Source organism: Coregonus clupeaformis, chromosome 40 (genome assembly GCF_020615455.1).
Source record: "Coregonus clupeaformis isolate EN_2021a chromosome 40, ASM2061545v1, whole genome shotgun sequence".
Taxonomy (NCBI): Eukaryota; Metazoa; Chordata; class Actinopteri; order Salmoniformes; family Salmonidae; genus Coregonus; species Coregonus clupeaformis.
Window position 1 is genome coordinate 35047374 of NC_059231.1, and position 13795 is coordinate 35061168.

Below are 13795 nucleotides of genomic sequence, written 5' to 3' on the forward strand. Positions count from 1 at the left end.
CCCACTTATATTAATATACAAGGCAAACGGGTCCATTTAGTGAATATTGACATGCCAACAAATGAACAACCAAAGATAAATTATACAATTTGTTTTGGTTAATGATCCAGTGTCCAACTGCGATCACCTATGTCCTGTCTCGTGTTTGCAGTTTCTCTCGCTGGTTAGCTTTTGTCTCTTTAAGAGGTGAGTGGGTCAAATGGACCTGAGGAAGCAGCGGCGGTCAGGACTGGATTTTACTTGGCTTTGCTTCCACTGGTTGGTGGTTTCCCCTACATAAATGAAGCAGAGGTGTTCACAATCACATTACATACAATTAACGCACCTTTACTGCTTTCCCCTTCACAGGTACATATAGAATACTAATGTGAATTTAAATCCTGCGATTAGATATTTGCATGATTAGACTTATCACCAAGCCAAAACAATGAATGAGGGCAGAAACAGAAATTGTAACAAGTTCATAGTATTGTTGCATTGTTTCAAGAAAATTGATTTCATATTGTGTACAACAGTCAACTGACTGCCAATAATAGATTTTTTTACTCTTAATGAACCTTTCCTTCTCCTTTGACAACTCCAGGTTAATCTGGGATTGGGTGTGAGACGAAAAAACATGTAAAAAACACGGGAAGCCACGTGCGGCCAGGGAGATGCTGCTCGATACTATGGAGCTCTCGTAATGGGTTTAATGACTTTTCTTTTCTTTTTTTTCACCTACCAGAAGTAGTTGTGACAGACAGGCCTGAATCCATAGATCCCACATTTAGAACCCACGGCTCCTAAAACAGTAAGGCCATCTGATGACCCACCCAAAACTCTAATCTATCTAAAAGGTAGTTGGGAGTTTAGACATCTGATGTAAGACATTGGCATTGACATATCAAATCATCTCAAACAGGAAATTGTTTATAATGGTATTGAAAATAAAACAACAAATGCTGCTCCTTACTCATTTGACTAGGAATTGTTTATTAAAGGTGAGAAAACAAAAAACAGCCACATCCAATCACTTAATTGCTTCAAACACATTATAAATACGTATCACTACATACAACCATTGTTCCTAGTCCTACATGGAGCTGTTATTTATTGTTTGGGGCCAGGCAGAGATGAGAGGACACTGAATGTGCATCCCGAATGTTTACATTTTTGTCATTTAGCAGACGCGCTTATCCAGATCGACTTACAGGAGAAATTAGGGTTAAGTACCTTGCTCAAGGGCACGTCAATAAATGTTTCACCTAGTCAGGTAGGGGGTTCGAACCAGAGACTTTTCGGTTACTGGCCCAACGCTCTTAACAGCTAGGCTATCTGCCACCTCAGTACAGTCATCATGAATCTGTGAAGGTGTAACACTGCGTCACAAATGGCAACCTATTCCCTTTATAGTGCACTCCTTTTTACCAGAGCCCATGTAATGCACTACATAGGGAATAGGGTGCCATTTGTGACGCAGTGTTACACCTTCACAGATTCATGATGACTGTATTGAAGTTTCTGACTGTAGTAGGACTGAGGCAGATTGGCTCCAAATAATTATCAGAGGGGGGGTAGAGGACGTTACAGACCCGAAACTCAAACTCAAGAAACACACAAAACGGCCCATGGTCATTCCTAGTTGTGCACAGTGTGCTCTGCATTATAAGGCCTTCTTTAACAGTTCTGAATTAGAGAAAAACAAATCCTCATCAACAATTGGTTCCCATGAGAGAAGAGGAGAGGGAGAGTGGGAAAAAAGGTAATCTGGAGTTTTAGTCTGTGATGCAGAAAATACATCGCTCTCCTCAAACAGGACCACAAGCTTTTAGCTGAAGGTCTCGTTTCTTTGTAGCATTATTCTCATGGGAGTATCATCATCCAGTCTTGAGGATACCCCTTCATTTGAAGCCCCTCTACCCAGTAAGTCAAGAGGAGGGAAATCTGTCGGTCTGAACAGGTCAGGGTCATCCAGACTCAAATGGTCTGATGCGAGCTTCCCGGGTGGATGTGTGTGTGCATGTGGTCTCTGTCCTGGGTCTGCGCTAGCTGCTCTCCTGAGTCTCTGGCTGCTTCTGTTGCTGCATCATTTGGGTCTGGGAGGGGGGCATCATTATAGAGGGGGGCATAATGATCTGGCTCAGCCCACTGCAAACTGGCGCGTCCAGCACCACCGGCTCCTCACAAACACGCTCCACCTTCACCACTGCTGTAACCCCTCCTCCTCCTATGCCCATGCCTCTGCCCACACTTCCAACTACGCCCCCACTCAAGATGGCTGACTTGCGGTTGCAGTCGATGCAGATGTAGTCCTCGTTCTCAGCCATCTCGCAGGTCACACCCACACACACCTGGTGGAACCACTCGTCACAGCCGCCATCGCACTGAACCCAGTCCACCTGACAAAGGGAAGGGAGACATACACACATTCTGCTTAAATCAGGACATAATATCATCAGCTAGTGCTCAGATTCACAAGCGTTATACTTGTAGATGATTTACGTTTTTAAAAGGAATATAGCATTATGTACATGAAGTATGTATAATAAGCATGATAATTATGTTGCATTTTATTATGGTGCATTTAAGCATAATACAATACAGTCCGCCTTCAAGTTCTGTTAAGCTGGAGGATATCACCATGCCTCTGATGTGCTCTGAGAGCACATGGATGGGTAGGACTGGGAGGGTGGTTAGGCTACTCATTGACTTACTGACTAATTTACAGTCATCCAACAGCACATAATACGTTATATGTAACTCTCTTTAAGGTGTTCCAGTGCTGTTACTAACTGTTGATATTAAATTATTTCATGATGCTCACTTCCAAAGAGGTTTGCGTCACAGTGCCCAATATTAACTCGGCATACTTAGCTCTGCATCATAGTCAGCAAACAAAAATACAAAGTGAGACATTCAGTTTTTGCTCTGAATAGAGCTAATATCATTTAACCTCCTAAAGAAAAGTATTCAAACTTTGTAAGACAGTTTGTAAACGTGATTGTGATATACTAAGAGAGGAGATTGCTGTGGAAGACTTAAAAATGAAACATCTTATTCGCATAAATGTCCAATGATTTATTTGTAAAAACAGTCAGTGTTTCCCAAAATTATGGGTGAACGGTAGAATGAAATGTTGATCTTAATGTAATAGATATAGTTTAAGAAATTATATACAAACTACACTACCAGTGAAAAGTTTTAGAACACCTACTCATTCAAGGGTTTTTCTTTATTTTTACTATTTTCTACATTGTATAATAATAATAATAGTGAAGACATCAAAACTATGAAATAACACATATGGTATCATGTAGTAACCAAGAAAAAGTGTTAAACAAATCAAAATATATTTTATATTTCAGATTCTTCAAATAGACACACTTTGCCGGGATGACGGCTTTGCACACTGTTGGCATTCTCTCAACCAGATTCACCTGGAATGCTTTTCCAACCGTCTTGAAGGAGTTCCCACATATGCTGAGCACTTGTTGGCTGCTTTTCCTTCATTCTGCGGTCCGACTCATCCCAAACCATCTCAATTTGGTTGAGGTCAGTTGATTGTGGAGGCCAGGTCATCTGATGCAGCACTCAATCACTCTCCTTTTTGGTAAAATAGCCTGGAGGTGTGTTGGGTCATTGTCCTGTTGAAAAACAAATGATAGTCCCACTAAGCCCAAACCAGATGGGATGGCGTATCGCTGTAGAATGATGTGGTAGCCATGCTGGTTAAGTGTGTCTTGAATTCTAAATAAATCACAGACAGTGTCACCAGCAAAGCACTCCCACACCATAACACCTCCTCCTCCTCCATGCTTCACAGTGGGAAATACACATGCAGAGATCATCCGTTCACCCACACAGTGTCTCACAAAGACACGGCGGTCAGAACCAAAAATCTCCAACTTGGACTCCACACCAAAGGACAAATTTCCACCGGTCTAATGTCTACTGCTCGTGTTTCTTGGCCCAAGCAAGTTTCTTCTTATTATTGGTGTCCTTTAGTAGTGGTTTCTTTGCAGCAATTCGACCATGAAGTCCTGATTCACAGTCTCCTCTGAACAATTGATGTTGAGATGTGTCTGTTACTTGAACTCTGTGAAGCATTTATTTGGGCTGCAATTTCTGAGGTGCAGTTAACTCTAATGAACTTATCGTCTGCAGCAGAGGTAACTCTGGGTCTTCCATTCCTGTGGAGGTCCTCATGAGAGCCAGTTTCATCATAGCGATTTATGGTGTTTGTGACTGCACTTGAAGAAACTTTAAAAGTTCTTGAAATGTTCGGTATTGACTGACCTTCATGTCTTAATGTAATGATGGACTGTCGTTTCTCTTTGCTTATTAGAGCTGTTCTTGCCATAATTTGGACTTGGTCTTTTACCAAATAGGGCTATCTTCTGTATACCCCCCCTACCTTGTCACAACTGATTGGCTCAAACGCATTAAGGAAAGAAATTCCACAAATTAACTTTTAAGAAGGCACACCTGTTAATTGAAATGGATTCCAGGTGACTACCTCATGAAGCTGGTTGAGAGAATGCCAAGAGTGTGCAAAGTTGTAATCAAGGCAAAGGGTGGCTCTCAAATATAAATATATTTTGATTTGTTTAACACTTTTTTGGTTACTACATGATTCCATATGTGTTATTTCATAGTTTTGATGTCTTCACTATTATTCTAAAAAATAAAGAAAAACCCTTGAATGAGTAGGTGTGTCCAAACTTTTGACTGGTTCTGTGTATTTATAGAATTATACAATTTCTTAAAATAGGACCTTCTTCTTGGTAAGGACACTTAGGAGTAGGTTCTATTCCATTGACTGAATTTGACATTTTGCCTATGCATCTCTACTTGTACTTGGGTCAAAAACAGACTTGTGTTTCTGATAGGGCACGCCCTCTCAGGCCACACACTGACCTCTGCTGCACCCTGTTAACCAATAAACACTCACACCTATAAATCATCTGTCAGATCGATTTTGAGTCGCTACATCCTCTCTCAAATGAGCCCCATGTCCAAAAATGCTCCTTAGGCTATATTCAAGGTCTGACGACAACTACAGAAGATGCACTGCCCTCTGCAGGCAAATGAATGGTCTCAGTCAGTTGGTCTGGATGGGACATTTGAATACCAGGACAGAATCCCTAGGCTGAGGTTGTACCCATAGACACAATAATAGCCCCACCTAGGTGTTCTGACCATTACACCCCTCCAGTTATTTTGAAATGTGCATCAAGTAGTGTATACTGGAGATAGGGGTTGATTTGGGACAATACACACACACACAGCTGTGTATATGCTTCTCGTGTTGCTCTCACCTTGTCCTTGCAGGGTCTCATACAGTTACTGGACGCACAGACTGCGTTTTCATCATTGGAGTCCTCAGCTCCGGACCAGTCGTATTTCGACGGTATATCCAGGATCTTCTTCTCTTTACTCTTCTCCATCCCCTCCCTGACAGCCTCAGCCTTGACCACAGCTTTCTCCTTCCTCTTCCTCTCCTTCTCCGCTTTAGCCAGGCGCTTGGCCAGCTGTTTCAGTTCACGGTTCTTATCCGGGTTCAGCTTCAGCTTCTTCTTCTTGGGTTTCCCCAGCGGGTCTAAGAGGCTCCGTTTCTGATCCTTTGAGGACTTGGGGGACCGCATCATGTCTCCGACCCCGGAGACGGCTGTCATGAGAAGCTGGTGCTCCGCCCTCTCCAGCTTCCTCTTCCTCTTCTTCTCAGAGTCCTTCATCTTGATCTTCATCGGCTTCTCAAACTGAGAATCGTCATGCTGGGAAGGGAAGACAGGAAAGAGGGATGGACAAAATTGCTCAATTAATAAAAGCACTTTCAGTAGAGATTAAGTCCATTAAGTAAACTTAACCAGGTTCCAGTAAACCAGCCTTAGTATCACCCATGTTCAGTTCAGATTCTGACATACGTGTTTTCAGCCAGTGACTGTGTTTTCTTTACTGGCGCTGCCCTCTTGGCCAGGTCTACCTTGACCTCAATGGGTCAACCTGGTTAAATAAAAGAACATACACTAAACAAAAATATAACACGCAACATTTTCAAAGATTTTACTGAGTTACAGTTCATTAGGAAATCAGTCAATTAAAATAAATTCATTAGGCCCTAATCTATGGATTTCACATGACTGGAATATAGATATGCATCTGTTGGTCACAGATATATATATTTTTTAAAGGTAGGGGGCGTGGATCAGAAAACCAGTCATTATCTGGTGTGACCACCATTTGCCTCATGCTTGCAGCGTGACACATCTCCTTCGCATAGTGTTGATCAGGCGGTTTATTGTGGCCTGTGGAATTTTGTCCCACTCCTCTTCAATGGCTGTGCAAAGTTGCTGGATATTGCCGGGAACTGTAAGCGCAGTCGTACACGTCGATCCAGAACATTCCAAACATGCTCAATGGGTGACATGTCTGGTGAGTATGCAGGCCATGGAAGAACTGGGACATTTTCAGCTTCCAGGATTTGTGTACAGATCTTTGCAACATGGGGCCTGCATTATCATGCTGATACATGAGGTGATGTGGCGGATAAATGGCACGACATTGGGCCTAAGGATCTTGTCACAGTATCTCTGTGCATTCAAATTGCCATCGATAAAATGCAATTGTGTTCATTGTCCGTTGCTTATGCCTGCTCATACCATAATCCTACCGCCACTATGGGTCACTCTGTTCACAATGTTGACATTAGCAAACTGCTCGCCCACACGACACCATACACGCTGTCTGCCATCTGCCCCGTACAGTTGAAACCGGGATTCATCCGTGAAGAGCACACTTCTCCAGCATGCCAGTGGCAATCGAAGGTGAGCATTTGCCCACTGAAGTCGGTTATGCCGCCGAACTGCAGTCAGGTCAAGACCCTGGTGAGGACGACGAGCCCGCAGATGAGCTTCCCTGAGACAGTTTGTGTAGAAATTCTTCGGTTGTGTGGTTGTGGTAAAGAACCTTTCAATTCTCTGGCAACAGCTCTGGTGGACAGTCCTTCAGTCAGCATGCCAATAGCACGCTCCCTCAAAACTTGAGACATCTGTGGCATTGTGTTGTGTGACAAAACTGCACATTAGAGTGGCCTTTTATTGTCCCCAGCAAAACCCTTGAATGAGTAGGTGTGTCCAAACCTGCGTAATGATCATGCTTTTTAAATCAGCTTCTTGATATGCCACACCTGTCACTTTACATGTTGCGTTTATATTTTTGTTCAGTATAAGTGTATAAACACCAGTGCCTCTCTCCTACCTCCATGACCTGTAGGAACCTCTCCTCAGAGGGAGGGTGTGTGGCCTCCAGGATCCTCCAGATGTGCTGGGTCTCGTCCAGGGACACCTCAAGCAGGTCCCCCACCATCATCAGCTCCTCCAGCTGGGCCTTGGCCGGGGGGGACAGCTCCAGCACAGGGGGCTCCAGGGAGCGGGGCACCAGTGGGGTCTTTCTGGGCTGCTTCCTGGGGGTGCCCTGGTCTGGAGGGTAGAGGGAGAGAAGGATTCATCAATCAACCAATGAAACACACATTTACCTTCTCAATACCTACATTTACATGTATAGCTTTCTGTACCTTGACATTCTCGTTTCTAAATAAGGTCCCAAAGACAATTCACATAAGGAAAATAAAACAATACTCCAGAACATTGAATGGATGACACATTTATAAGTTACTATTTTTAAGTATAACAGGGAGACAGAGTTTGCGTAGCCATAGATTACATGCCATGTCTTACTCTGCGGGCAGGGCTTGGAGGCAGAGGAGTAGGCGTGTTCAGCGCAGAAGGAGGGTGTGGTGGGCCACATGTGACTGACTACTTCCTCTGACTTGACAGGGATCTCCTCATCACAAAACAGGTACGGCTTCACCTCACCTGGGTCCTGACACACACACACAGAGAGACAGCGAGAGAGCGTGCGAGAGAGAACGTGAGAAAGTGGGGCAGGTGAGGACACAGTGCTAGAAAAGCAGGATTTGCTAAGTGCTGTGTCTTTGCATGAGATAAATTGAATAGTAATGTTTTACTGGCTTTGTTACTCCTGCTAAAACATTGCCTATAGAAAACTAGCAGCTATACAGTAGTTTTTGGTTTTATTTTAATTGATTCAACAGGTATTTTTGATATTTAAAAAAACTGATGTTTGAGAAAACTCTCCATAGGCCACACCACAGTACCTTCATGTCGTAGCCATAGGTTTCCCTGATGTCCTCGTCTGAGTCCGTCTCCTCGTCATCGTAGTCGACAGACTGGCGTGGCGACGCTGCCCTGCTGAACCCTGCCTGCTGGAACGTCTGGATGTGACCCTACGGAGAGAACAGAAGTCCACAGTCATTCTGTTACTTCTCATCAGTAGTAATATCACTACTGTGGAACCAATCTCTCTGTTTTTCGCTCTCTAATGCACTGAACAAACAAGAAGGAAGAGAAGGAGAGGACATTAAAAAAACATCAGTCTCTTGACCTACCTTATCCCTGAGCATCTTGTTTAGAGGAATGACTGATCATGAGAGCAATAAAGAGAGATAATGGCCAACTTTTACACTGGACGCCATGTTAGCGCCTCCAAACTCTCTCTATACATGGCTCTGAGTACCATACGGCAGCATTAATCTCTTACCTGCAGGTCTGGGTTTGCGGCAGCCTTCTGCAGCTCAGCGTTGATGATCTTCTCTGTCTTCTCCCGGGCAGCCTGTTCTACCATCCTCTGACTGAGCACCGACAGCTTGGCCAGGGCCGAGGACAGCTCGTCTGTAGCCAGGGCCTGCCTGGCGCGGTCCTGCAAGTAGAGATGAATTAGATTAATCGATTCCATTGACGAACATAGGCGTTTAAATAAACAAGATTATGTTTTGATTCAGCATATGCGTGGCTTTTCACCCTTGCACATATATATACTTCTTATGTTTTGCAGGGAAAACTCAGATTATAAACCAAACTTTGATTAATCAAGCCTAGCAACCATCAAATAATTGATTCTGAAAACTTGAAGTCATCCCTACCTGCCAGCCCATGGCCCTCTCCGTCAGGCACTGTAGGGCCTCCCCCTCGGGCAGACGCACCGGCAGCTTCTGGAGGGACACCAGGAGAGACAGGATGGTCTCCAGACGCGGCCGACGCGACCGCTGGCACAACGGGCACAGGAACTTGGCCTCCTTGCTGTTGCTCTGCCAACCGGCCGAGCCCACGAGCTTCTTCTGGGAGCCCGTTTTCGGTAACGGCACGCAGGCTCCGTGGAACCAGTCCTTGCAGAGTTCACACTGCAGCATAAACCCGCTGGCAGTCTTACGACACAGACAGAACTTGACCTCCTCGATACGGTCAGCCATGGCCATCTTAGCCAGGTTGGCGGCTCGGAGGGAGTGGATGGCCTCAACCTCTTTCTGCTCCTTGGATTTGAATGCTGCTACGACGGTGGCCGGGTCGCAGGCGTCTTCGTAACTCTCGTCCAGGTCGCTGAGACCCTCCAGGTCCAGACCTTCTCTCTCCTTCTCAAGGAGCTCCTTGACTCGTTTGCGTTTGCTCTTGCTGTTGCCGTAGATACCAATATCCACACGCGGACTAAGGACCTAAGAGAGACAATACACAGAGAATAGAGATTAGCACAGATGTTATCAAACTACTAGTCCTATGATAATATTGGTCCTATTCCCAACTACCTACAGTTTAGACAGATGGAATTCACAACAATCTGCGTATGGTGGTCCACCAACTTCTGCACCATTCTACATAGCTTACGCAAATATCTCATATTGCACTCTGGGGTCAGCATAGCCTGAAAAGGGCTGCTTGGTTGGAAAAAATCTTTCAAACCACTATTCTCAGCGACATACTCATCCATTATTTCTCAGTGCCTAGGTACAGCCCAACCCAGGGTATTATGCCTTACCTGTAGCAGGGTGTAGGTGGAGTTCTTCTTGAGGAAGGTACGTGCAGTCCTCTCCCTCCAGGCGCGGGCCGAGGCCACCTGCGATTCGACCTGTGGCAGGGGGTCAAGCCGGACGGGGATTGAGCGACCCCTCGCCAGCAGGCTCTCCAGCTGCTCCAGGTATGCATAGTTACTGCCACTCTGGAGGGAGTGAGTCACACAGGGGATCAATACAGGGAAATTAATCATCATTGTCAAAAGAAATTAAAGCACGTAATGCATAGCACAGTATGAACCTTCCCATTCACATGTATCATTCATGTTCTGACGACAAGAAAAATTACAAACTTATCTGGTAACAATAACCAACTATTTATATGCAAGTAAAGTTCCTGTCGGATAAAAAAACAAAAACTCACAACAGTCCTGATGAAAACAGTATTTATACCTGTAAACTTTCCAAATGTCGACAGAACAAAATATGCTAGACAGGGGATACTTGTTTTGTCGGTGAAATAGATCATGCGACAAATGCAGTGGAAACGCTTTGATGCGGATTTGTTGATGGTATAACCATCATGTCGCAGTAAACTTGTAGACACAAGATAATATGGTTGTGTGGTCCTCCCACTATGACTTGGAAAAGCATGCACACTGCACAGTTTATTAGGCTACAGATTAAATACATTTAATAAATTATGAACTTCACAGGGTGGGGAAAGTGCACAGTGATTATGAGTATGATGCTTCTCTCCAATAAATATTGAAGGTCTTAATTTTATGCTGGTGATCGGTGCTTGGCTGTCAATAAATAAAAATGATCTCGCTCTTATCCATAATCTCATCATAAAGCACATCCCATTTTGTTAGACTTCAGTGCGGCTTTTGACATTATTGATCATAGTCTGCTGCTGGAAAAAGTATGTGTTATGGTTTTACTCCACCTGCTATATTGTGGATACAGTTACCTGTCTAACAGAACACAGACGGTGTTCTTTAATGGAAGCCTCTCCAACATAATCCAGGTAGAATCAGGAATTCCCCAGGGCAGCTGTGTAGGCCCATTACATCTTTCAATCTTTACTAATGACATGCCACTGGCTTTGAGTAAAGCCGGAGTGTCTATGTATGCGGATGACTCAACACTATACATGTCAGCTAACAAAGAGTTGCAGTTAGTTTCAGAGTGGGTGGCAAGGAATAAGAGTCCTAAATATTTATCAAACTAAAAGCATTGTATTTGGGACAAATCATTCACTAAACCCTAAATCTCAATTAAATCTTGTAATAATTAATGTGGAAATTGAGCAAGTTGAGGTGACTAAACTGCTTGGAATAACCCTGGATTTTAAACTCTCATGGTCAAAACATATTGATACAACAGTAGCTAAGATGGGGAGAAGTATGTCCATAATAAAAGCACAGCTCTACCTTCTTAACAGCACTATCAACAAGGCAGGTCCTAGAGGCTCTAGTTTTGTCACACCTGGACTACTGTTTAGTCGTATGGTCAGGTGCCACAAAAAAGGACTTAGGAAAATTGCAATTGGCTCAGAACAGGGCAGCACGGCTTGCCCTTGGATGTACACAGAGAGCTAATATTAATAATATGCATGTCGATCTCTCCTGGCTCAAAGTGGAGGAGAGATTGACTTCATCACTACTTGTGTTTATGAGAGGTATTGACATGTTGGGTGCACTGAGCTGTCTGTTTGAGCTACTGGCGCACAGCTCGATCACCCATGCATACCACACAAGACATGCCACCAGAGGTCTCTTCACAGTACCCAAGTCCAGAACAGACTATGGGAAGCGCACAGTACTACCTAGAGCCATGACTATATGGAACTCTATTCCACATCAAGTAACTGATGCAAGTAGTAAAATTAGATTTAAAAAACACCTTATGGAACAGCGGGGACTGTGAAGCAACACAAACATAGGCGCAGACACATGCATACACACGATAACATACGCACTATACACACACACGTACACATGGATTTACTATATGTACTGTAGATATGTGGTAGTGGTGGAGTAGGGGCCTGAGGGCACACAGTTTTGAATCTATACTCATCAGTAATTACCATGCGACGCGACACTACCTGAATGGCATCCACCTTGGCGCTCCACTCCTTGGCCTTGTGCAGAGCCTCTCGGAGGGCCAGGATGTTGGGCAGGTAGGCCGGGATGTTCCTGGCCTCTATCACAATGCTCTCCAGGGTTAGCATGCCGTGCCGAGGCCTGGGGGAGGAGAGAGACAATAAATAATGGATTAAGGGACATTCATCTCACAGTTACAGGCATCCTTTGATGCAATATGCTAAACAGGAATTGGGTCACGTTCAGAAAAGTTTTGAAACTGAGTGAAACCAGGAGGTACTACCTGAACATTTTTGTGAAGGTGTACCCCATTGAACACAACCCAAGCATGACACCAAAGCTATAGGCAAGTGACTTAAGAACTGCATTATCCTATTCTCATTTACCTGGCCTGTAGGCAGATGAGAGAACTGTACTATAGGTGTGTAATGTGTCTCTTCATCATTACCTGGCCTGTAGGCATGCGCGGGCCTTGTCCTCCCATCTTTCTGACACAGTGAGTATCTCCTGCAACTCAGCCATGGCCTTCTCCACAGCATGGTGTGGTGCCAGCCCCACCCCCGAGTCTATCAGCCGCTTCATCAGCTCCAGGGTCACCCGGTGGGGCTCTGCCAGCGTCACACGCACCTAATCATAACAAAACTTTTCAATGTAATATTTTTCCACTCCCAGAATAAATACTTTTAGACTGCTTAAGAAAGCACACAAACTATGAGGTAAAACACTACGCTAATGTACAATAATATCATCAGTCATCACCTCATCCAGCCAGCGGCCCTGCTGCAGCTCCTGTTTGAGCCTGGGCAGTTCAGGTAGTTCCACATCCAGACCTCCACCCAGGTCTAGCAGGGCCTGCAGCTTGGAGGAGTCAGGCAGCTCGTCAGCCAGGGCTACCTGGGCTCTCTCATGGAAATCCTCCACATTCTCTAGTAACTCCTGGAGAGGGAGGGAGAGAGGGATGAAGGATATGGTGTTATATACTAACAATCAAGGACTACTAATCAATAAATACTGGTTTGGGGACAGGTCAACTTCAGTGATGTAATACAAATAGAGTAGGATGTCAGAGGAGGAGATTTACTGTACATCTGTTTAGAATGGCCAGTGACTGTATTAGGTTGGGACTTACTTTGACCTGTCGAGCCTGTCCGATGACACAGGGCAGTTTGAACAGCTGCTCTACGAAGACTTTCAGCTCCTCCACTGTCAGCTTGTTACGAGTCCTGCTGCTCTCTGGACGCTGCCTGGTACTGGAATACAGAGAGAAATACATTGAGTTGATTTATTACTCACAGGTAGGGGGATAAATGTTAAATGGTGCTTTAGGTTATGTCCCGATTTGCTACCCTTCTCCCAAAGTGTGCACTAGCACACTCTCCCTCACAGATGCAACGGTGTAAAAACAATGAAGGAGAACGCTTGCACCAATCCAATGCTTTTAATTCCTTGGTGTAGAGTGTGTAAGTGCACAATTTGGGAGAAGGGAAGAGAACAGGGACATAAAACTTTAGTGTGACATAGCAGTGTGTGTGTGTGTGTGTGTGTGTGTGTGTACTCTACTGACCTGTGTCTCTGCTTGCGGCTGAGCAGTAGCTGGGCCACAGAGGAGCAGGTTTCGGCCTCCTTCACCATCTCTCTGAGCCGACGGAACAGACTGTTCTCTGGGTACTTCCTGTCCTCTGCATCCTCCAGAAGAACCTTCAACTCTATCAGGTCTGACAAAGGGAGAGGGATATAGACACAGACAGACAGGAGAGAAAGATAGAAGAATAGAGGAGAGAGAGACACATGAGGCAAGGGGAATCGTAGTACAATTGTTCTAATATTGTGCAGAGTATTTCTG

The 13795-nt window shown here is 44.6% G+C and overlaps 1 protein-coding gene across 4 annotated transcripts in view; it reads right to left on the reverse strand.

Moving 5' to 3' along the window:
• Positions 1 to 952: 952 nt before the first annotated feature.
• LOC121554974 (lysine-specific demethylase 5A) overlaps positions 953 to 13795 on the reverse strand; it is a 39167-nt gene continuing 26324 nt past the window's right edge. For 3 of the 4 annotated variants that reach the window (XM_041868713.2, XM_041868712.2, XM_041868711.2), the window contains exons 17-29: positions 13517 to 13667; positions 13082 to 13202; positions 12712 to 12888; positions 12401 to 12579; positions 11937 to 12093; positions 9868 to 10047; positions 8981 to 9547; positions 8599 to 8757; positions 8156 to 8284; positions 7716 to 7860; positions 7237 to 7457; positions 5298 to 5753; positions 953 to 2378 (exon numbers count right to left, since the gene is read on the reverse strand). In XM_041868713.2, the coding sequence (XP_041724647.2) occupies positions 2025 to 2378; positions 5298 to 5753; positions 7237 to 7457; positions 7716 to 7860; positions 8156 to 8284; positions 8599 to 8757; positions 8981 to 9547; positions 9868 to 10047; positions 11937 to 12093; positions 12401 to 12579; positions 12712 to 12888; positions 13082 to 13202; positions 13517 to 13667 (2996 nt within the window). In that variant the 3' untranslated portion in view covers positions 953 to 2024. The remainder of the gene's footprint in view (positions 2379 to 5297; positions 5754 to 7236; positions 7458 to 7715; positions 7861 to 8155; positions 8285 to 8598; positions 8758 to 8980; positions 9548 to 9867; positions 10048 to 11936; positions 12094 to 12400; positions 12580 to 12711; positions 12889 to 13081; positions 13203 to 13516; positions 13668 to 13795) is intronic. The other variant, XM_041868714.2, reaches the window with a different exon arrangement.